This window comes from Anabrus simplex, chromosome 7 (assembly GCF_040414725.1).
Source record: "Anabrus simplex isolate iqAnaSimp1 chromosome 7, ASM4041472v1, whole genome shotgun sequence".
In the NCBI taxonomy this organism is placed as follows: domain Eukaryota; kingdom Metazoa; phylum Arthropoda; class Insecta; order Orthoptera; family Tettigoniidae; genus Anabrus; species Anabrus simplex.
The window spans coordinates 61,020,823-61,046,066 of NC_090271.1; the positions used below are offsets into that span (position 1 = coordinate 61,020,823).

Consider the following 25,244-nt stretch of genomic DNA (forward strand, 5'->3'; position numbering starts at 1 on the left):
TATCAGTTGATAGGAAATACCACAGCACTAATTCAGTGAGAGAATCAGCGCAGAAGTGACTAGTGATGCTCTATTCCAGCATGGTACAAACATATTTTACTAGCGTTTCGTGCGTTTTCTGTGATTTCAAAATTGTTTGTTAGTTCACAGTGAGCAAGTATTCGAGGAATACTGTAGCATATAAACTCGCTGTGATAAGTTACGCCAAAACATACGGGAATAAGGCAGCGGGCCGCAAGTGTTCAATGTCCGAATTCAGCGTGCGCTACCGCGGTAACAGAAAAGTACACTTCAAGCAACTGAAAAGTCTTGTAATGTATTTCGCGGACAAAAATGCGGCAAGTTTCCGCAAGTAGAGGAGGATCCACTTAAATATATGATTTCGTTATGCGAAGTTGGATATGCCCTTTCTCGCGAAATGCTGTATTTTAAAGGACGAGAAATAGCTGGTGCACCTGGAATCGGTGTCTTCGATTTGAAGGTTAGCCATGGCTGGATGATTAATTTTATGAGGAGAGATGGACATTTTCTTCGATGAAGAACAATATTATGCCAAGAAATGCCAAATGATTTCAACCAAAAAATAATTGATTTTCATCGCTTTGTGATTGAGAATCATAAAGTAAAGGAATATTTCATCTCCCAAATAGGAACCGCAGGTCAGAGACCTATCAATTTCCATGTTCTGATTATTCTTCTTTCAATCATTACATAAAATAAACTTCATTATAAAGCCCGTATTGTCGTGAGTATACGTTGAAGGTTAGGTCAAATGTTCCACCTTTACAATACTTAGTATTCTATCTCTTTCAATACTTAGTATTGTAAAGGTGGAACATTTGACCTAACCTTCAACTTCTTTCAATCTGTAGTATTCTGTCTATTTCTGCAGTGTTGTTTGTTTTGAAAATGGTATCACTTGCAAATGTTATTTCTGGTTGTTGTTGTTGTTGTTGTTGTTGATGTTGCTGTTGTTTGAGTCATCAGTCCATAGAGTGGTTTGATGCAGCTCTCCATGCCACCCTATCCCGTGCTAACCTTTTCATTTCTACTTAACTATTGCATCCTACATCTGCTCTAATCTGCTTGTCATATTCATACCTTGGTCTACCCCTTAATATTTAGAAATTTCATGATCCGTATTGAAGTGGGATTACAACATTTAAAAATTAAGAATCACATATGTGATTCTTTCACATTAATAAATATCTTTGTATTGAATAGGAGGAACCCTCTTAATTTTTAAATGTTGGTCTACCCCTACCGTTCTTACCACCTACACTTCCTTCAAAAACCAATTGAACAAGTCCTGGGTGTCTTAGGATGTGTCCTATCATTCTATCTCTTCTTCTCGTCAAATTTAGCCAAATCGATCTCCTCTCACCAATTCGATTCAGTATCTCTTCATTCGTGATTCGATCTATCCATCTCACCTTCAGCATTCTTCTGTAACACCACATTTCAAAAGCTTCTATTCTCTTTCTTTCTGAGCTAGTTATCGTCCATGTTTCACTTCCATACAATGCCACGCTCCATACGAAAGTCTTCAAAAACACCTTTCTAATTCCGATATCAATGTTTGAAGTGAGCAAATTTCTTTTCTTAAGAAAGCTCTTCCTTGCTTGTGCTAGTCTGCATTTTATGTCCTTACTTCCGCCATCGTTAGTTATTTTACTACCCTAGTAACAATATTCATGTACTTCCTTTAAGACTTCATTTCCTAATCTAATATGTCCTACATCACCTGCCTTCGTTCGACTGCACTCCATTACTTTTGTTTTGGACTTATTTATTTTCATCTTGTACTCCTTACCCAAAACTTCGTCCATACCATTCAGCAACTTCTCGAGATCTTCAGCAGTCTCGGATAAAATAACAATATCATCGGCAAATCTCAAGGTTTTGATTTCCTCTCCTTGGACTGTGATTCCCTTTCCAAATTTCTCTTTGATTTCCTTTATTGCCTGTTCTATGTAAACATTGAAAAGGGGTGGGGGACAAACTAAAGCATTGCCTCACTCCTTTCTGGATTGCTGTTTCTTTCTCAGAGCCGTCGATTCTTATCGCTGCAAACTGATTTTTATACAGATTGTAGATAATTCTTCGTTCTCGGTATCTGATCCCTATCATCTTCAGAATCTTAAATAGCTTGCTCCAATCAACATTATCGAATGCCTTTTCTAGATCTACGAATGCCATGTACGTGGGCTTGTCCTTCTTGATTCGATCCTCTATGATCAGACGTAAAGTCAGGATTTCTTCATGTGTTCCTACATTTCTTCTGAAGCCAAATTGATCTTCTCCCAACTCAGCTTCAACTTGTTTTTCCATTCTTCTGTAAATAATACGTGTTAAAATTTTGCAGGCATGAGATACTAAACTAATGGTGCGTTAGTTTTCACGCCTGTCAGCACCAGCTTTCTTGGGAATAGGTATAACAACATTCTGCCAAAAATCGGATGGGACTTCTCCTGTCTCATACATCTTGCACACTAAATGGAATAACCTTGCCATGCTGGTTTCTCCTAAGGCAGTCAGTAATTCAGAGGGAATGTCATCAATTCCAGGTGCCTTGTTCCTATTTAGGTCACTCACAGCTCTGTCAAACTCTGACCTCAAAATTGGGTCTCCCATTTCATCAGCATCAACAGCCTCTTCATGTTCCAAAACCAAATTATCTACATCTTTACCTTGATGCTCCTGCCATCTTTCTGCTTTGACTTCTTTCCCTAGAAGTGGCTTTCCATCTGAGCTCTTAATATTCATACACCTAGATTTCCTTTCTCCAAAGTTTTCCTTGGTTTTCCTGTATGCAGCATCTACCTTTCCCAGGGCCATGCAGCCTTCGACATCCTTGTACTTCTCCTTCAGCCATTCTTCCTTAGCTACCTTGCACTTTATCCACTTGATTCTTTAATCGCATGTATTCTTTTCTGCCCTCTTCATTGCTAGCATTCTTGTATTTTCGTCGTTCATCAATCAGGTCTAGCATCTCCTGAGTTATCCACTGATTCTTAGTTGATCTTTTCTTCCTTCCCAACATTTCTTCAGCAGCCCTACTGACTTCATTTTTCATGACTATCCACTCTTCCTCTATAGTGTTTCCTTCAGCCTTTTCATTTAGCCCTTGTGCAACATGTTCCTTGAAACAATCCCTCACACTCTTTTCTTTCAACTTGTCTAGATCACATCTTTTTGCATTCTTTCCTTTCTTCAATTTCTTCAACTTCAGATGGCATTTCATGACCAACGAGTTGTGGTCAGAGTCCACGTCTGCTCCTGGGAAAGTTTTGCAATCCAACACCTGGTTTCTGAATCTCTGCCTAATCATAATGAAGTCTATTTGATACCTTCCAGTGTCTCCAGGTCTCGTCAGCGTATAAAGCCGTCGTTTGTGGTGTTTGAACCAAGTATTGGCAAGGACTAAATTATGATCACTGCAGAATTCAACCAGCCGACTTTCTCTTTCGTTCCTTTGTCCCAATCCAAATTCTCCTACTGTATTACCTTCTCTTCCTTGGCCTACCACTGCATTCCAGTCTCCCATCACAATTAGATTCTCATCACCTTTGACATATTGTATTAAATCTTCTATCTCCTCATATATTCTTTCGATTTCCTCATCATCCGCTGAACTAGTAGGCATATAGACCTGCACTATTGTGATGGGCATTGGTTTGGTGTCTATATTAACGACAATAATTCTTTCACTTTGCTGGTCGTAGTAGCTTACCCGCTGCCCTATTTTCTTATTCATTATTAAACCAACTCCTGCATTTCCCCTTTTTGATTTTGTGTTGATAATTCGGTAGTCGCCTGACCAAAAATCCTGTTCTTCCTGCCAACGTACTTCACTTATACCAACTACATCTAACTTTAGCCTATCTCCCGTTTCAGATTCTCTAATTTACCACAACGATTCAAACTTCTAACATTCCACACTCCGACTCGCAGAATGTCAGTATCCATCTTCCTGTTCCTGATGATCGCCCCCTCTCGTGTAGTCCCCACCCGGAGATCCGAATGGGGGACTAGTTTACCTCCGGAATATTTTACCGGGGAGGAAGCCATCATCAGTACATCATTCATACAGAGAGAGCTGCATGTCCTCGGGAGGTAGTTACGGCTGTAGTTTCCCGTTGCTTTCAGCCGTGTAGCAGTATCAACACAGCTAAGACATGTTGAGTATTATTACAAGGCCGTATCAGTCAATCATCTAGACTGCCACCCTTGCAACTACCGAAAGGCTGCTACCCCCTTTCGATGAACCATTCGTTAGTCTGGTCTCTCAACAGATACCCATCCGATATGGTTGCACCTGCGGCTTGGCTATCTGCTTCATTGGGACACGCAAGCGTCCCCACCGCGGCAAGGTCACATGGTTCGCAGAGGAGATATTACTGGTTATGTAACTGTTTTATAGTGTTTGAATTTTGTGGCTATTGAGACGCCTTTTTTTATTGCACGTGTTCTTGGCGATATATTGTGCTCTGGTCAGTTTATTTGTTATGATATGTTGGCTTTCCATTGAGGTGATATGTTATTATTTCTCCTAAATATTTAAATTTGTCTGTGATTTTGATTTCCTGTTCTGTGATCTTATTTACAAGTGGTGGATCATTGTACAATATAAACTTTATCATGATCCATATTGACACACATTCACATTAATAAGAAATTTCTTATTAGTGGTGGGTGAGTTAATATGATTTCTAGCTTTTTGAAGGTTATTATGAGGCCGATTTTCTGCACTATTTTCTTTAGTGATTTAACTTGTTAGGCTTCCTGAACGTTGTTGAACAGGAGAGCAAGGTCATCAGCGAATCCCAGGCAGTTTAAACTTACTGTATGTTGACTTTCGATCTTCCTCTTGATGTTCTTTGGGTTATCCTTGTACCATTCTCTCATTGTATATTCCAAGGCACAGTTGGAATATCTTCTTGTCTTAAACCTGTTGTAATTAGGAATGACTCAGAAAATTCCTCTCTGAACTTGACCAGATTTTGTGTTGGTTAAGGTAAGTTCTATCAGTTTGATTAATTTTGGGTGGAGTTTAAAGTTTTCAATACTGAAGTTTTATGGATGCAGTCAAATGCCTTCTTAAAGTCTACAAAGATTATTACAAGAAGCTTTTTTTCTTTTCCCCTGTAATATGCCAGACTAATTTTGAAGTGATGATCTGTTCTGTGCCTTTTCTCCAAGGTCTGAAGCCTGCCTGATATTCACTTAATTTTCGCACACTCTAGTTCTTTAATCCTAACATACAGGATTCTGGAGAGAATCTTTTATGTGCAATCCAAATGAGATATACCTCTGTAGTTACCTGGATTGCTCTTATCTCCTTTTCTGGGATTATAGCCCTCATCCAATGTTCGTGGAATTTTTCTGTTATCCAAATTTTTTATAGTGCCATGTGTAGGAAGATCCAAGCCATGTCACTGGCATCTTTCCACATTTCTGTGAAAACTTGGTCTTCTCCATAAGCTTTGTAATTCTCCAACTCCTTGAGTGCTGTTTCCACCTTTTGGGCTGTTGGGAGGTGTGTGTGTGTTCAGGTTTGGTCTTTATTGCAGTGTTTGTGTTAATTTTTAAAACTTTGTTGTATAATGTACTTTTTCTTATAGTTTCAGAGGTATTTTCTTATCACATATGATTCTGGACACTTCCTCCAATCTGCTTTGATTCTCTAACATCCTTTTCACATTATCCTTCCTCATCTACCACTGATCCTAGATATTTAAAGCTTTGTACTTGCTTTAGCATGTTTGCTCCCACGAGCATATTCAGATGTTACAGTTGATTTCTTCTACTCTGATGAACAGTTGAATTAGAATTAACTGGCCAGTAGCTTGTAGCAACCCCTTTCGCACTGATGATGGAGCATTGAGGCACAGCATAGACTCTGCAAGACACTGGAAGCATTGGGAGCCTTGCTGGTCCATGACCGCTGCACAGCTACCCATAATGTACGGAGGCGAGTCGGAACAGGATCCAGGGCAATTACCTCCCTCTCAGCAGCATCCTAGACATGCTTATGTCTGTGGAGAGTTGAATCAATCGACCACAGTTCGGAAACGATGGGCAAGTGAATCGTCTTGCTGTAAGTACAGGTCTCATACAGAGTGCAGGAGGTGAACAGATGGGTGGGCATGATCTGACAGCTGGGTCTTGTATCATGCTCCGGGGAGGGAAATGAATGGATGTACCAAGGGTCTTACTCCATTCTACATGAGCAGTTCCCATATGAGGGAAGATACCTCCACCACCAGCCTGAACTGTACTTTTTTGGCAAAAGGGATCCATTGCTTCATGTACTTCATCATGAACTCGAAACCTGTCGTTGGCTTGTCCTAAATGATGCCTCAACTCATCTATCCAGGACACCTTTTTTTATGCCACAAGAGACCAATGGCAGTGTTCATTTGCGCATATCGGTCTTTGTGCTTCATGACATGCAGTTAGCAGAAGCACCCTAGTGGAATGGTGGCTTCTGTACCCTGTTGGTGAGGAGGTAGTTCTGGGCTGAATGGCTACTCATACTTTGTTGTTGCCTTTCACTGAATTCGTGAGAGATCTGTTAAACGGTGACCTGTTTATCTGCTTCTTACCTTCCAAGAGAGCTGATGGCAACCCCTATCAACATGCTGTTCACCATGGTAGTTCACTCTGGTGGTTTTGTAAGAATCATCGTGCACACAGTACATTCTTGACACGGTGCTGTGTGGAAAGCCCAGTACTTACAAGACTTCTGAGGTGGGATATCTCATGCATCTGGCACCAACAATCTGGCCACAATCAAAGTCACTGAGATCTCCTATGCTTAACTGTTACTCACACCATCAGTACTAGGTCTGATAACATTGCAGTCACGTGCATGGCGTACTGGTACATTCACCAGGCTTACTAAAGCACCATTTTTCCAAAACGACAGCTATCTCTAAATCGGTTGCTCATCAGTATCTCGTGTACCAACATTATAGCCATTGATAACAGCAGACTCACATTAAGTCAGTGATCGATAACAACAGACTCTCATTAACTCAATAACAAACACATATACAGTAGAAGTCCGTTATAGCGAGAATTCATAACAGCAAAAAATTTACTCGCTATAACAGATTGTCGTTTTATCCGATTTTTTTATAAAAGTCCGAAAATGCACATCAAAACTCGTATGAAACGGCAATCAGTTTGTTCAAAACTTGCGTTTCCGCAGATGATATCCTCACTATGGTTTACTTGTTTGGTATTTTTCGTAATCCGATACTACATGAAAGTGAATGCCTAATTTCATTCTGAAAAAATATAGTACCGTATTTCTCCGAATCCAAGATCAACCCCACTTTTTCCTTCAAAAAATTTAAATCAGGCTAAAAAAGAACTTTGTAAAATCATATGAATGCCTTGTAGTACAGTAGGCCTACGCATTTTGAGACTATTTTTAGACGCCAAACATTGACTTTTGTCACGCCGTATTTTTTTTTTTTTTTTGCAGCTGTGCAATTATTCTTTATTTCTGCGGGTTTAAGGACCGTTAACTTAACATTCGCATCATAATACCGAAGAGAACCCGTTGAAAATTTTCCGGCAATATCTATTCCATGCGTCTCTACAGTACAATGATCCATCAGGAAGTTATTCTTGCTGTCTATAAAACTGTTACTTTTACGCAGCATCTGATATAACCGGCTACCGCTACACGCACATCTCGCTTGCTGAGTTCGGCCAAATTCAGCGGCTAGCGATGTATAGGCCTAATCGCGGAAGTTGAAAGTCAACGAACGAGTTTATTGCGCCACGGTATGGCCATTCCGCCCTTGCGTTTTTCGTGCACATACCTCACAATTTCATCTTTGACTTCTTTAAAGCGTCCTTGTTGCGGACCACTGAATGCATTTTTTGTGCAGAACGCATTTTTTTAGCTCTTTGTCTTCAGGCAAACACCAAATATTGGCTATAGTTAGGCCTATGCCGTATTTTCTTGCGGCCGCACAATTATTCTACATTTCTGAGTGTTGAATAACCATTAACTTAAAATTGGCACCATAATATCTACTAGAACCTGTTGAAAATTTTCTGGTAATACCTTTTTCCACGTATCTTTACAGTACGACTATCCATCGAGAAAATATTCCTGCTGTCTATAAACCTTAATATTACTAAGTGTCAAGTACAATAGTCAAGTACTCTGCCACTGAGTAGCCATGGCTTTTCTAAAAATTCGAAGGATCGCATGTTTTGATGTCATACTGCAAATTTGAGAAACACACAGGCACTGTACAACCGGTTGTCACGGCTAGCGATGTATAGTTAAGAGGCGGTCATTTGTCAACGAGTTCTGTGCGCTTGTGAAAAGAAGCAGCGTGGTTACCGCGTCAGTTGCCAGTGAAATCCATTAACTTACTGTTAGGCCGCAAATGCAACAACCCTTGAGTTTTCGCATGAGATTCTGAGAAAAAAAGTCTTGGATTCGGAGAAATACGGTGTCACTCCAGAGATTTCTGTGGCAAACACCTCAGCTTTCTTCTTCAAACAGCATCACCTAACCTGACCGTATATGTATCATGAAAACATATTTGAAACGCATGTAGAGAAATAACCTCCATGCGAAAAATTTACATGTAAATAGCCGTAACTAGACACAAGAAGATATGAAATATCCTCAAAAATCAGTGATGTACTCTGCCATATCTTGAGGTGTATATAACATTAAAATTAAGATATCGTTTACTTCAGTCTTTATTTTTAATGAGTTAACAACTGCTGTCGGCCACGTTATTTACGCATTTATTACAAAAACGTGTTATCCTCTTTCATTTTGAATTTGCTTTAGAGAACAGCAGTTGATGGGTATTACTAATCAACTCCAACATCATCGCCTTTGAATGTCAACGAGAGAGCTCGCAAATGCACAAAGTGAGAAAGCTATACCGTACCGAAGATCATCGATCGCATTTTGGTGCAAACGTTTCAGTTTTCTTATTGAAACAGCGTCACCTATCCAAACTTAACCGTACTATACGTATGAAGAAAACACACTTCAAGCGCCAGTAGAGAAATTATAACTTTCTCGCTATAAATTTTCATAATAGCCTTTCCGTAATTTAACCAGACGCAACAAAATATAAGCCAACATCTGAAATCAATTAAGCACTCTGCCATATCTCAAGGTGTATCCCATTCTTACTTAATTGCAGTATTTAGCCTCAAAATTAAGCGGTCGTTTAATCAGCCTTAATTTTTAACGAGTTAACAACTGTTATCGGACACGTTATTTACGTATTTATTACGAAAATATGTTCTCTTTCATTTCGAATTTTCTTTATGGAACAACTGTCGACGGGTATTACTAATCGACTCCGACATCGCCTTCGAATGTCGACAAGAGAAATCGCTAGTGCACATAGCGAGGAAATGTTGCCGAAGGTAATCGATCGCATGCAGTATCATTGCTGGGGTGCAGAAATATCGGTAACAGAAAAAATCACGCACGCTTAATCGCTCGTAATAACGGATGCGTCAGTTCTCGCTGTAACCGAAGGACGATACACAATTTAATATAGGAATTTTGAAGGGACAGAAAAATCAGTCGCTATAATGGAGTTCTTGTTATATGTCGTACTCGCTATAGCGGACTTCTACTGTAGTTCATAAAAATAAATGCAGTAGAACTTAGTTAATTTCGAACCTTGAAGGGCCCAGAATAAAAATTTGAACTTACCATGAATTCAAAAATAAACAATCGTGTCCTTATTTTTATGGTAAGTGGATAGAAATTTGACCTTTGAGCTAGAGAAAGTGCTTTCTACTCTCCAAGTCATGATGAAAGAACTTGCAAACAGTGCTGAACATTACACAGTAAGTAAAGCAGGCTGGCCTCAATGCTGTATGGAGAAACAAAAAAGTATTCTGACACTGCACACTGTACTGCAAGCAGTTTATTGCAAACAAAAGCCTAATTGGTTTTGGGTGGTTGGTAAAGCCCAGCCATTGTTGTTTAATCTATCTGCTATTATTGATGGATATTTTACCAGGTGCCCCCATGCTCCATCTTCCAAACCTTTAGTAGCTGGTGGAGTGTCTCATTTCATGTGCTGACAACTGTCAGTCAACTCCATCTACATTTCTGGGTTTAGGCTTTAATGAGCAGATTTTCCAGTTACTGAAACTCAAAGTTCCGTACGTAAAAGACTATTCAAGGAACATTCCCTCAATTGACCAAGATCTTAAACCTTTTCTTAGCTTCACAACAGCTAGAGTTCCATTTTGTACTTATTTTTCTTTTCCACCCAGGCAGCATTCCATTATCCTTAAACAATATTTTCTTGAAAAGTTCTAATATGGTATTTTTACTTAAAATTAAACAATTTAATATTCAAATTAAATCAGATTTTTTTAACATTGTATTGTAATAGAATGTCAGGCAACCACAAGAAAAGTTTGAATTATTCACAAATTTTAATTAACACCATTTGAATTAATTAAGCTCTGCAGAATTAAATAATTTATATAAATATTGCTAGTAATGGAAAAAATATTTTAATGTTACACTGGAGTAAGAAGACTTTCCACTCATGAATAAATTGAATAAATACCTAATTTATTCTTTTATATGATAACTAATTTATTTATTTTATATTTGATTTTATTTCTTATTTTTTATTTTATTTTGAAGTTAGGGCTCACAGCCATCTCTTACACTTAACCACAACAGCTGTTAAGTGTAAGAGGGGGCCAAGAGCCCTAACTTCGCTACCTACAAAGGCATAATAAACAAATAAATACAGTACATAGTCACATGAATTAGAAAAATAGCATTGTTAACACTTTAGAAACTACCGAAATTAATGGAGTAATATTAGCCTATAACTTATTATAATTGTTATATATGTGTTTTTCAGGGTGTAATCACTCTAGGAGGAGGAGTAGAGCCGCTTAATGAATATCGCTCTGTCATTTACTACCATGAGGACAAGCCTCGTTATTGTGAAATCTTCAAAGTTGCTATTCCCATTGAGGAATTCAAGGCAAGCCATCTTAAGTTCACATATAAACATCGCTCTTCAAATGAAACTAAAGATAAAACTGAAAAACCTTTTGCGATGTCACATGTGAAACTAATGCAGGAGAATGGAACGACCCTCTGTGATACTCAACATGAATTATTAGTGTATAAGGTGAGTTTTTTTTTTTTTTTTTAAATAGTTCCTGCATGTATTGGTTTGTATGAAGTGTAGCGTAATTATAACTGTGATTGATTCCTTCCATAACAGATCGACCACAAGAAATTTGAAGAGAATGACGTATCCTACTTGAAGTTACCATGTACTCGAGATGAGGTGGCTGAAGGTCAAAAGCTTGTGCAAGGTGGTCTCAGTTTGAGCAGCAAAGACAGTGTCTTCATCCAGACCAATGTGTGTTCTACCAAGCTCACCCAAAATGGTGAGATAATTTTATTTTTTGATTCATTTAACCACTTGATGAGGGTAATGTAAAATAAATACATAACTAAATAAGTAAACAAATAAATAAATATTTTACCCATGCTCAGGGTTCTTATCAAATGATGTTACAAACATCAAATTCTCATAGTTGTGAACATACTTGCCAGCCCTTCTGATTTATCCAGAAACTTTCCGTTTTTTAACTTGTCTTCCGATTTTCCAATTTATTTTTAATTCTTCCTTTTTTGACCAATACAACGGTCAGTACTCTTTCCCTAGGATAAAGGATAAATTCTTATGTGCTTTTATAATTTACGCAACCTCATTTTCAAGTGTATTTATTTGATGCTTTATTTTGCGAGTGTATCGTTCGTTGCCTTTGTGTATCGTGTTTCCTGCTTGCTACAGCAGCGTGTATGCTTTACAGCTGGGGATTCAGGAAGGCAGTCGTCCTAGAAGAAAGAGAGGCTAGCGTGCGGTAGCGACTCAGTTAATCGGGACAAAAGAATGAGTTTGTTATTGTGTGGTTTGCACACTGTTAACATTGTTTCTGTGCGTAATTTCGTTGGAGTTGTAGGCCACGTGTTTTTTCTTGTGGTTCTGTACTTTCCCCTGTCAAAGTAGTATGTTAATAATGTATGAGACATATTGATCTATTTTGTATGTGGTAGTTTTGTGTATTTCAGTGCATTTGCGTTCATTCTTACTTCATAATTTTAATGAGCTGAATGTATTTCAGGGAGCTGTGTCGGTGACAGTTTCTGGTATTTTCTCTTCACGTTATGGCCAAAAAACATAACAAACCTTATCTCCAAGTGTCCAGATACCTATAAAATTAAAGTTCCGTTCATTTTACAGTCTAATAAAGGAAACTATTATGCGTTTTGTTGGTTTGTCGGTGGGATATAAATATTATTCGTATGTATGTGTCATAAATGAGAGTGATTAGGTACATTATCTTGTAACCATTTTTATGTGTTCTTAGTTTAAGATTTTAAATTTAATGATCAAATCACATTGTAACTCTAGATATGCATGCCTTTTATCCTATCCTTTTTTCACTTAGACCGTGGTGCAATATATGTGATGAAATCCAAGAATTAATAAATCTTCCTATTTTTGATTTCTAAAAGTTGGCAGCTATGGTTGTGAATAATGTAAAGTAGAGAATTGTCTTGGTATTTATCGGTTTATGGGGTATTCTTACCTGTGGAAAGCTGCTTCTTATCATATCCCCCTTCCCCCTCCAGTTCTCAGAGTGATGACTGTGGGGCCTTCAGATTAGTTATGCTGTGTTTCCCCATACTTATGCCTGGTTCTTCAGTGTAATTTTGTCTGTCTAAACTCTCTTCGTCACCTTGCATTCTATCTGAACACTTTATGGAGAATCTTCAGTGTTCTCCCCAGAAATTTCCAGCTGGTTGGGGAATACTATGTAAAAAATGAAAATGATAACATTTCAATTTATTCCCCCTCAGGGCACTGACAATAATATCAGACATTAACTGCAAAATTGAACTATTTTAGTGTTATTATCACAAGAAAGACATAACAGAGTATTTTGAACTTCTAGTGGTCTACGCGGTTGCTGTGGAGTGCCATACAGATTTGTGGCGTCATGCGGAATAGAGTGTTTGCATGCGATTCCACACTAATCCAGGCACCATTCATGCATGACACTATGTTATAGTCAAGATAAAGATATAAACTCCATTGTAATTGATGCAGTTATGCTGACAATAATGAAAATTTATCATTTAAGTAAATAGTTTTACAGTACTTAAATTTAAATTTGGAACATCCAGTCGCTCAAATATGTATTAATATTATGTAACTAGCACACATCTAGGTTAGGTTAGCAGGGTGGTGCACCTATTAAAAAGGTCCTAGGAAGAACACAAATACGGGGACAAAACAGATGACTGACATTGCGATAAAGGATCTAGAACACAGTGTCCAATTCAACACCAAGCTAATGAACAAAGTTAATGAAATATTTGGGAGTCATGAGAAAGAAATTAGAGAATAATGAGAGGTGAAATAGAATTTAAGTGCAACTTCGGAACAATACCAACCATCATTTGAAGTTGAGATGTAGTTCTGCACAATGTCATTATAGAGGTAACCTCTGTCTGTACCTGTAAGTAAGCAGCATGCTGCAGCACAGTAACAGAAGTGAAACCGCACGTTACATGTGTGTGCAGTTTGTATATTAATTGTTACTTGAAAGTGAAGTACAGTAGTTCAGTGGGGTATTTTAATATCTAAGTAAAATGCCTCAACAGTGCTGTGTTTATAAATGTAATTCAATGCGTGGGTAAGGTACCTCTACAATGTCTTCCCACCGTTTCCATACCCAGAAAAATCTCCAGTTAGATTCAAGTTACGGGAGTGCTAGGTAAACAGACAAGGTTTCAAGCCTACAGAATACAGTGTGGTTTGTTCTAATGATTTTGAAGAATCCTCTCTCTTAAAACAAAAATTGATGCTGACTCAAAAATTTCAGGGATTGTTGATTAAAGCTGCCTAGATAAATCCAAATCGCTCATTAGTCTCTTCTTCTCAAAGGAAATAAATGCTACCGGAAGCTATAGCAGGCACAACCCAGGATTTTCAAGAAATGTAATCTAAAGAAATAAACTGTCACAGAACCAATAGTAACAGTTTGTCTTCGATGGTGGCATCTTTCCCCTCGACCCCTCAAGCCTTCCCCCCACTTGGTCATTACCTCCAGCCAACAACAGTATACAGTGCGAACTTGGATTGGATACACTCCGTAAAGTTGACTGTTGCGATGAGGGTGACCCATCTCATTTAGAAACATCTGTTAGAATCTCTGATGAAGAGAGAAATTAAAGTACAAAGTCAAGTAACGGGTGGAATTTTTCTTTTAAAGTGTCCAACATATCAAGGTTCAAGATTACAATATCAAAATTATCATGTAACATAATACATTCCATACTTCTCCTAATCTTATTTATCACTTTCATGGCAACACACACATTCATTATTGGTAGGCATATTAACACATAAACTGCACTCACACTATTCTAAATTAGACTTTCCTTCGCCCAGGTTCTGGGAAGTTATTTTTGATTTACTGCTTGCACTTGCAGTTGGCTGGAGTTGATATTGTTCATATCTAAAAGCCATGATAAAAGACAAACAACTGTGTCAGCTGCAAACTTATTTCCTACTAACATAACAGGAGTAGAAAGAACCTGGGCATACGCATAAAGGTCGAAACATTGACACCTGATTCAACTCATTGTGAGTGATGTCAGCAGCTTCGGAGTTAACCCGAATAACTACGTAAATACTGAAATCAAGTGGGATGAGACAAATATAGTTTGCTTTCAGATTGAATTCCCTCTTATTTATGATAAATTAAAAATCCATTTTTAACCTGATCTGCTCTTTTAAAGTTTCCCATAGATTTTAATCCATTAAGTGCTGAGGTATAACATGCAGTACCATATGCCAGTGCTTTGTTTTAATGCTTATAGCTCATAGTTCATTATATGGAGTAAAAAATTTATGATAAAACATCAACACCTCTTGGTTCATTGTCAAAGATTGTACACAAGCCACTGTTAGTGTGATCAGAACCATGAATTGTAGGCCAAGGAAGAAAAGGTAATACAGTAGGAGAATTCGGATTGGGACAAAGGAACGAAAGAGGAAGTCAGCTTGTTGAATTCTGCACTGATCATAATTTAGTCCTTGCCAATACTTGGTTCAAACACCACAAATGACGGCTTTATACGTGGACGAGACCTGGAGACACTGGAAGGTATCAAATAGACTTCATTATGATTAGGCAGAGATTCAGAAACCAGGTGTTGGATTGCAAAACTTTCCCAGGAGCAGACGTGGACTCTGCCCACAACTTGTTGGTCATGAAACGCCATCTGAAGCTGAAGAAATTGAAGAAAGGAAAGAATGCAAAAAGATGGGATATAGACAAGTTGAAGGAAAAGAGTGTGAGGGATTGTTTCAAGGAACATGTTGCAAAAGGACTAAATGAAAAGGCTGAAGGAAACACAAAAGAGGAAGAGTGGATAGTCATTAAAAATGAAGTCAGCAGGCCTGCTGAAGAAATGTTAGGAAGGAAGAAAAGATCAACTAAGAATCAGTGGATAACTCAGGAGATACTAGACCTGATTGATGATCAGCGAAAATACAAGAATGCTAGAAATAAGGAGGGGTGAAAATAATACATTCGATTAAAGAATGAAGTGGATAGAAAGTGCAAGGTAGTTAAGGAAGACTGGCTGAAGGAGAAGTGCAAGGATGTCGAAGGTTGTATGGTCCTAGGAAAGGTAGATGCTGCATATAGGAAAATCTAGGTGTATGAATATTAACAGCTCAGATGGAAAGCCACTTCTAGGGAAAGAAGACAAAGCAGAAAGATGGCAGGAACATATCCAACAGATGTATCAAGGTGAAGGTGTAGATGATCTTGTTCTGGAACATGAAGAGGCTGTTGATGCTGATGAAATGGGCAACCCAATTTTGAGGTCAGAGTTTGACAGAGCTGTGAGCAATGTAAATAGGAACAAGACACCTGGAATTGATGACATTCCCTCTGAATTACTGACTGCCCTAGGAGAAACCAGCATGGCAAGGTTATTCCATTTAGTGTGTAATATGTATGAGACAGGAGAAGTCCCATCCGATTTTCGGCAGAATGTTGTAATACCTATTCCCAAGAAAGCTGGTGCTGACAGGTGTGAAAACTATTGCACCATTAGTTTAGAATCTCATGCCTGCAAAATTTTAACACACATTGTTTACAGAAGAATGGAAAAACAAGTTGAAGCTGAGTTGGGATAATATCAATTTGGCTTCAGAAGAAATGTAGGAACATGTAAAGCAATCCTGACTTTACGTCTGATCTTAGAGGATCGAATCAAGAAGGACAAGCCCACGTACATGACATTCATAGATCTAGAAAGGGCATTCGATAATGTTGATTGGACCAAGCTATTTAAGATTCTGAAGGTGATAGGGATCAGATACCGAGAATGAAGAATTATCTACAATCTGTATAAAAATCAGTCTGCAGTGATAAGAATCGAGGGCTTTGAAAAAGAAGCAGCAGTCCGGAAAGGAGTGAGGCAAGGCTGCAGTTTGTCCCCCCTCCTTTTCACTGTTTACATAGAACAGGCAGTAAAGGAAATCAAAGAGGAATTTGGAAAGGGAATCACAATCCAAGGAGAGGAAATCAAAACCTTGAGATTTGCCGATGATATTGTTATTTTAACTGAGACTGCAAAAGATCTCGAGAAATTGCTGAATGGTATGGACAAAGTCTTGGGTAAGAAGTACAAGATGAAAATAAATAAGTCCAAAACAAAAGTAATGGAGTGCTGTCGAACGAAGGCAGGTGATGCAGGAAATATTAAATTAGGAAATGAAGTCTTAAAGGAAGTAGATGAATATTGTTACTTGGGTAGTAAAATAACTAACGATGGCAGAAGTAAGGAGGACATAAAATGCAGATTAGCACAAGCAAGGAAGAGTTTTGTTAAGAAAAGAAATTTGCTCACTTCAAACATTGATATAGGAATTAGAAGGATGTTTTTGAAGACTTTCGTGTGGAGCGTGGCATTGTATGGAAGTGAAACATGGACGATAACTAGCTCGGACAGAATGAGAATAGAAGCTTTTGAAATGTGGTGTTACAGAAGAATGCTGAAGGTGAGATGGATAGATCGAATCACAAATGAAGAGAAACTGAATCGGCGAGAGGAGATCGATTTGGCTAAATTTGACGAGAAGAAGAGATAGAATGATAGGACACCCCTTAAGAACGGTAGGGGTTGACCAAGATATATGACAAGCAGATTAGAGCAGATGTAGGATGCAGTAGTTACGTAGAAATGAAAAGGTTACCACGGGATAGGGTGGCATGGAGAGCTGCATCAAACCAGTCTATGGACTGATGACTCGAACACACAATGTACCTGTAAAAATACACTATTAAACAAGAATGACATGTTTCATTCTTGAATAAACAACTCGTCTGAAAACAGAATGAGATAAGGATCAATTTCTCCATTATGCATTTGATTCAAAATCCATTCACAAAATCTAATCCTGTGAACAGAATCACTTGGCTGGAGTTCGTGCACCTCAGGAAATTTTGTAATTAATTTTTTAATTAAGAAGGTTTTGAATTTATTTTCAACAGTAAGTTATCAAACCTTAATTTTTATTCCTGCAAAAAAAATTTATCAGTTGTGTCTTTCACTGTTCAAACAACTGTAAAAGAATGGCATGAGGCTCAAGGCTAACATAGTCATTCTGAAAACTTTATGCCGACCTGGTCATCAGAATTCGATGTCCTGGTATTTGTAACATGGCTAAGATATAAAGTGTAATTGTATTTCATTCTGTGAATCCTCTTTTCTGTATGTTTTGGTGCTCTTTTTTTCTTTTTACATACACTAAAATGCCTTCATATTTCAAACTCTTAGGGCCTGTACTACGACTGCCAGATAAACAGCCAGATACGTAGGCTCTAGTTTTGCAAACTAGAAGTTAAATATTTTCTTCCGTACTACCAACGGATTTTAACTGCGGTATTGTAATGCGGAAGATGTAGTAACATTTTTATTGGGTTGGTAATAAGGTTACTGAAAATGTAGTGAAATTTAGCGCTGTGGTATACGTGTTCCCCGGTGTTTTCGTTTGTTTAGCTCTATTCCTTTTGAAATTGTATTAGTAGAATCCAATATCAGACTCTTATTAAGCTATAATGTGGAAGTTCAGGTCAAAAACAGAATTAGGACTGAAATATATACATACGAAGAAATGTTAAAATTAATTAACTGTATAACGAAACTGAAACTGTTATAGAAAATAAAAAGACTGAAAATGTAACCTGGACGCAAAAGTTAAGATTCAGGTTATGTATCTTTTTTGTCTAGTACTATTTACGAGGTTGCGCGTTACGACGAAAGTAAAGTTTATATTCGTAATTAATGCCACTGATGCAGCGTGGGATCATTAATTTTATTATTAATTCAAAAATTGTTTGCTCATTGAATAAGTAGTTATTTTCTTTCTTTTCAATACAACGTGGGAATAGTAACTGGCAAGCATTTATCTCACTTTAGCGTAAATACTTTTGTAGCAAGTTATTATGAAGCAAAAGAAATATAACCTTCTTAACATCCTCATTCGACGGACGAATCGCCATGAACAACGTTGTATACCTTTACTCCGTATGTGCGTCGCGGATAGATTTGGAATAGAACCCACACTTTTGACACGCATTTTAATGATTAGGAAATGTGAGCTATCACCTCTAGTACCCTACCGACTACCATTTACAAGGTAAAAAAATGTTAGACTATTGGGACTCGAACCCACGAAAAACTGCTTATCAGCAAACTTTGCTGCCCTAACGACCACGGATACCCATGAAGCTTGAGGTTAAGTGCTTGTGTGCTACTGATATACTCAGTAGCAACAACTTGCTAGCCTGGGAAATCTTTAAGAATTCTGTGATAGCTGGACGGGAAGCATGACATACTTCATAAATATATACATAAATTACATTGTAACAACTTAATTTCGCACAGCATCATGCAGATGTAGATTCATCTTCATGAGTAGCCATCTTGATTCTTTACGGTAGCGTCCCCGATAACAGCTAAGTCCCAGATAAGAGCGTTAACAGCCTCTCCAACTTCGGCATAGCTATACTCGAGAATATTTTCCCAGATTGCACATAAACGAAAGTCGTAGTACGCGGTTTCAAGCGAACTTCCAGATAAATGTCCAAACTGCCAAATAAATTTATACCGCACTTTTATCTGGCTGTCGTAGTACAGGCCCTTAGTGCATAAAAAATTCTTAACTCTTAGTTATTAATGCTAGAATTGTTTCTCCTGCATGCTCTGAGTTTCATTTAAATTGTTTCAGTTTGGAGCTCAGGTGGTACTTTTCAGTTTCCTGTTAACTTTTGTATTGTGAGTATTTTGTTTGTGATTTTTCAAGACCGTGTAACTAACTTCACGTGTGTGTTTATGTATATGTGTGTGTGTGTGTGTCTGTAGCACTAGCCTTTACTAAGCCGGTATGAGATTGAAGTGTTGGGAATCCAGTAAGGAGACTAATGTATCATCCACAGGATGATATCAGTAATATTTAGAGGATTTGATTAGTCTTCAGATCTGTCATCTTGCACTAGTTTACCCAGTAATGGCAAACCATGAACTGAAATGATATATTATTTCATTGATGATCGATGCAGTTCTTTGATTTATTCACTTTTTAATTAAGGAGTTTTGAATTTATTTTCAACAGTAAGTTATCAAACCTTAATTTTTGTTCTTGCATCAAATTTTAGCATTTGTTCTTTCCTCTTGTATGGTAAAGACTAGGTTTATCATTGTTGTGTAAATTTCCTCTCTCTGATATACAGGGTGTTCCAAAACTACCTGTGCAAATTGATAAGCGAGGTAGAGCACACCGGGTCATTCTTATTTTAAATAGGAATGCATGTCTGATGAAGTCAGCTGATGAAACTAGGGGATGTTTACAAAGTTTTTGGTAGAAGTAATGCAGAAAGCTTGGAACAGGTGTGTATTTGCAGAAGGTGCTTGAATATTCGACCACCAGCATGTATGTATGCGCAACAACATTGGCACATCCATTATGTACACATCCAAAGACCCCTAGTATGGTATGAGCACTGTAGTAATGACAGAAGTTCATAACAGGTGTTCTGTCTCGTTCACAAGCTGTGTGTGATACATCCCCAGAGGCATGTAATCTTGTTAGCCAGACAATGACTTCACTCCAGCCTATTCGTCAGTTCCTAAATCTAGTTATCAGATGACCTGCACAGCGTTAATATTCACTATATGTATGAATGCAGATGACAAGGACTGGAACATATTACTGTAATACTATCTTCTCACTTCACCACTTGAGCTAATATTAACCAACTTAAACAAGCCCAAAAGAACGACTTTGTACATATTTCTTCATGCCGACCGTTGATATCAGCAGACATATATTCCTGTACAGAATTAATACCATATTTTCTCGCATAATTAACCCTAGAAGCAATATCTTTCTTAAAATGCATAATGTTCCATGTCATTGTGAGCATAATTTGTCACTATGTTTTACAACCCATTGATATGTTTTTAGGCAATCTCCGTTATGTGTATAATTATTTCTTATATCAACCAATCGAGATGTATGCAGACAACCCTAATGATGATTGGTATCAGATTCCCTTGGCTTAATAAATTTAATATATTTGACAATATGTTAAAGGTGGAACATCCCTCAAACTCTGTTATATTAGTTATACGTCAACACGGAAATGAAAATCATAACCTATGACAAGTGACTAGTGATGCTCTATTCCAGTCTGGAACAAATGTATTTTACAAGTATTTTGGGTACGGGACATGCGTTTTCTGTGATCTCAAAATTGTTTGTTAGTCCACAGTGAGCAAGTATTAGAATAATATGCCTCATATAAACTCGTGGTGATCAGTTACGCTGAAACATACGGGAATAGGGCAGTGGACCGACCACAAGTATTTGGTGTCTGAATGCAACGTGCGCTACCACGGTAACAGAGAAGTGCACTTCAAGCGACCAACAAGTCTCGCAATGCAGTTCGCGGACCAAAAAGTGGCAAGTTTCCGAAAGTAGGGTAGGATCTGCTTAAATATATGATTTTGTTATGCAACATTGGATATGCCGTTTCTCAGGAAATGCTGTATTTTAAAGGATGAGGAATAGCTGCTGCACATGGAATCATTTTCTCGGATTTGAAGGTTAGCCGAAGCTTGATGATTAATTTTATGAAGAGAAATGGACTTTCTCTTCAACGAATAACAACATTATGCCACAAAATGCCGAATGATTTTTATAAAAAGTAATTGATTTTCATTGCTTTATGATCGAGAAGCGTAAAGTGAAGGAATATTTGCTCTCCCAAATAGGAACCACAGATCAGACACCAATCACAGTTTCCATATGCCGCAAATTCGAACAATCGATAAGAAAAGGACATCGAGTGTAATAGTACGTGCTACCAGAAGCAAAAAAAGAACGATGTACTGCAATGCTTGCTGTAACAGGTGATGGCAGAAAGGTTGCGCCTTATGTTGTTCTAAAACAAAGAACAATGCCTAAAGTAAAATTTCCGCGAGGGATCCGCGTTCGTATCCAAGAAGAAGGGTGAATGGACACGTTAGTCGTACAAGATTGTATACAAACGGTTTGGGGAAATATAGCAAAGGTCCCTCCTTCAATGCCTGGCCCTTCCCGTGTTGGACAGGTGTTTTTTTTTTTTTGTCGGTATCTCATGATTATGTACTTATATGAATTGTACTTTTATTAGTACATGTTTATTTCACTTCAGGTCGTATTGTCAGCTCATAATGGGAAGAATATTTTCCAGTGTCGCTGCTTTAAACCCACGTGTCCAGCTTACCTGATGTACCCTATTTAACATTTCAGAAAAAATCTCATGCCGGAATTTTACGTCAAATGACGCTTAACCACAAATGAGTTGAACCAGTTGCGTGTATATTATATTTGATGTATCTTTTAAATGTAAATGAATTGTAAATCATTTTTTTAATATCTGAATTCCTCAAATAATGTATGCGTCCTAAGTTTCTGCCTGTATTTTTCATCAAAAAAGTGTGTTAATTACGTGAGAAAATACAGTATGTTCATCTTTGTGTTCTCTATAACCTTTATCAACACATACCCGTACAAATTAATTAGATCATGGCAGTAACGTACACGTTTTTTATTACTTCTGCACATGTACAGTATGTATTTTGGGTATTCAGCCTGAAGGCTGGTTTGATCCTCCACAGCTCTGCCAACAGCTGTTCTAGATAGTCTAGGTGTCACTGAAGAGGCGTACTAGGAAAATGAGGAGTAAGGTAGTTTCCCATTGCTTTCCTCACTGAGCCAGAAGTTACTATTACGTATCAGTCTGCCAAGCCCACTGAAATGCATGCACCAACCAACACTATGAGCGATATTCTTTCACCATTCATAGCAGGAACTGGCTGTATAAGGAATGATATTACTAGCATCGCTCATACCTTGGTCACTTTCATATTGTCAAAGCCAAGGATGAGTCTGTGACAGGTCAATTGAAAGTAACAAATTTGTTCTAGCCCATACCAGAAGACATAGTGCACTGTAAACACTACATCTCACCAGCAAAGGTTGCACATATTCACCTATAACTTTAATCTTTGCTAATAGTTAGCATGTCATCCTTTCTCTTTTATAAGTTGCTGTACACAATTTGGGATAGATTCTATGAGCTTTGAGCATATGCTTTTAAGTTCATTATCAATAAACTACACTGTAACTAGAGACTCTTAATTATACTTAGTTTTGTGAGTCTCCTTTTGCAAATAGTTCACATGTTTTCTATTGGAGTGATGTCAGGGGAGTTTCCTGGCCTTTCTAAGACATGATTATTATTCTCCCTGAAGAATTTCTTGACTTCCTTTGAAGATGACAAGGAGCCAATTCTTGCTGAAAAATTTCACAAGTATCTAGAAACCTCTTCTGCAGCTTACCAGCAACTCTCCTTTCTGGTATTTGGATGTACTGGTCATTAAATGATACTGTTAAAGTGACACATAGTGTTTAAAGACTATTTCTATTTTATAATTTGTTGTTCTTTTTTAAATCCACTTTATATCATTAGTGAGCAAACCAGTTTGCATATGTTTTTATCAGATTTTGGCACTATGACAATCTTTCCAAGTGTCGGTATGGCTTCATGAATGCTTTTATTGATCCTTAGACCTAGCATTTGGTTTAATTGCTTTCCTCTCAGTGTATTGATATTCAGCTCCTGAGATATAACTTAAATAGGACTTGAAGGCTATTAGGAAGTGTTAGCTTGAACTACATTGTAAAAAGTTGACTTAGTTCATTATTTCATAGTTAGACATCGATGACCTTACTAAAACATACCTTGATCATTACAGCAATATAATCGGGAATTCATAGTATATCCTGTTAAGTAAATCTATAACATAATTTCTAAGGATAATGGTTATTTTACTACATAACCCTTGAATTTCAACTATTTTATTTGGTTTAGAAAGGGCCTGTCACACTGTCTGAAATTGGGTTAGATTAAGAAAGGTAAAACTCAAAAGCGTAGTGAATAGGTAATAATAATGTTATTTGGTTAGCATGATATTTTAAAATGGCAAATCGATGATTTTAAACAAACAATTCCTAATTTCAAAATACTGTACGTTTACTTTGATTTAAAAAAGGAAATTATATTTCATACATGAGGAGTTTGCTAAAAAGACATTTTAAATTTAAACATAAATCTTCAAAAAAGTGTATGTTGTGTTCTATATGATGATGATGCTGCTTGCTTCTCTGAAAGAACATTGTAAACAGAAAAGAGAAGTTCACAACCATTTTTGCACATGGCATCCATAATGATTAAAGAATGCAACGTGGGAAATAGGCATAATTCATGGTCATCCCAACATTGGAATAATGTCCATCTTTTCCCCACAGTTCAGTCTGATTTTCATCATATTTGCAAATGTTTAATAGATATTATAATTGCACTCTCATTCATATTGGAACAAAAGTTTAATTTTTTCCATTTCTTTGCAAAATCTTGATTTATTCAAAATAAAACTTTCAACATATTAGGTCGTATTTAGTACATAGAGAAAATATTGAAAAGATGTTAAGTACAAAACAAAAATCACCAACTGGGCACCAGTGGGATCTAAACTCATGAATTTCCGATTTCATGTCGGATGCTCTATCCAGTTGAGCTATTTCAAAATGTATGCACTGCATCCGTGTTATAGTTTTGTAGAGTGCCTTGGAACTTGCAAGCTCTGTCAGCCAGTGCGGTAGCTGTGCATGGAGATCGTGAGGTGTTTCCTTTTTTTAAAAAAAAAAAGAAGAAGAAGGAGGAGGAAGCCATCCTTTACAGTGTCGACTCAGTTAATATAACTTCTAAAATTTTTCACACCGGGCGAGTTGGCTATGCGGTAAGGGGCACGCAGCTGTGAACTTGCTTCTGGGAGATAGCATGTTCAAACCCTACTGTCAGCAGCCCTGGTTCCCCATTTTCACACCAGGCAAATGCTGGGGCTGTACCTTAATTAAGGCCATGGTTGCTTCCTTTCCACTCCTAGTCCTTTCCTACCGAGCTCGATAGCTGCAGTCGCTTAAGTGCGGCCAGTATCCAGTATTCGGGAGATAGTAGGTTCGAACCCCACTGTCGGCAGCCCTGAAGATGGTTTTCCGTGGTTTCCCATTTTCACACCAGGCAAATACTGGGGCTGTACCTTAATTAAGGCCACGGCCGCTTCCTTCCCACTCCTAGCCCTTCCCTGTCCCGTCGTCGCCATAAGACCTATCTGTGTCGGTGCGACGTTAAGCAACTAGCAAAAAAAAAATTTTTTTTAAAAGTCCTTTCCTATCCTATTGTTGCCATAAGACCTATCTGTGTCGGTGTGACATAAAACGAAGTTGTAGAAAAAGAAAAGTTTTTCAGTCTCTCGAACACTAATCATAACACCTATAACACTACAACATAAATTTATTTTAAAAAGAAAGAGAGATGTGATGTGATAGAATCTAATGATGTTCTTTCAAGAATGAAATGTGTCGTTCTCTGTTTAATAATTTGTTTTTGTTACAGGTATATTGTAGTGTTGTAGGTGTTCTAATTAGTGTTTGACAGACTAAAAAAACTTTAAAGTTACATTGTGAGTTTGAGTCTCTGTGGTGTAC

The 25,244-nt window shown here is 37.7% G+C and overlaps 1 protein-coding gene across 1 annotated transcript in view; it reads left to right on the forward strand.

The window, feature by feature from the left end:
* mbc (myoblast city) overlaps positions 1–25,244 on the forward strand; it is a 413,292-nt gene that overhangs the window by 66,786 nt on the left and 321,262 nt on the right. Inside the window, exons 10-11 of the mRNA XM_068228569.1 lie at positions 10,902–11,177; positions 11,274–11,442. Coding sequence (XP_068084670.1) covers positions 10,902–11,177; positions 11,274–11,442 — 445 coding nt within the window. The remainder of the gene's footprint in view (positions 1–10,901; positions 11,178–11,273; positions 11,443–25,244) is intronic.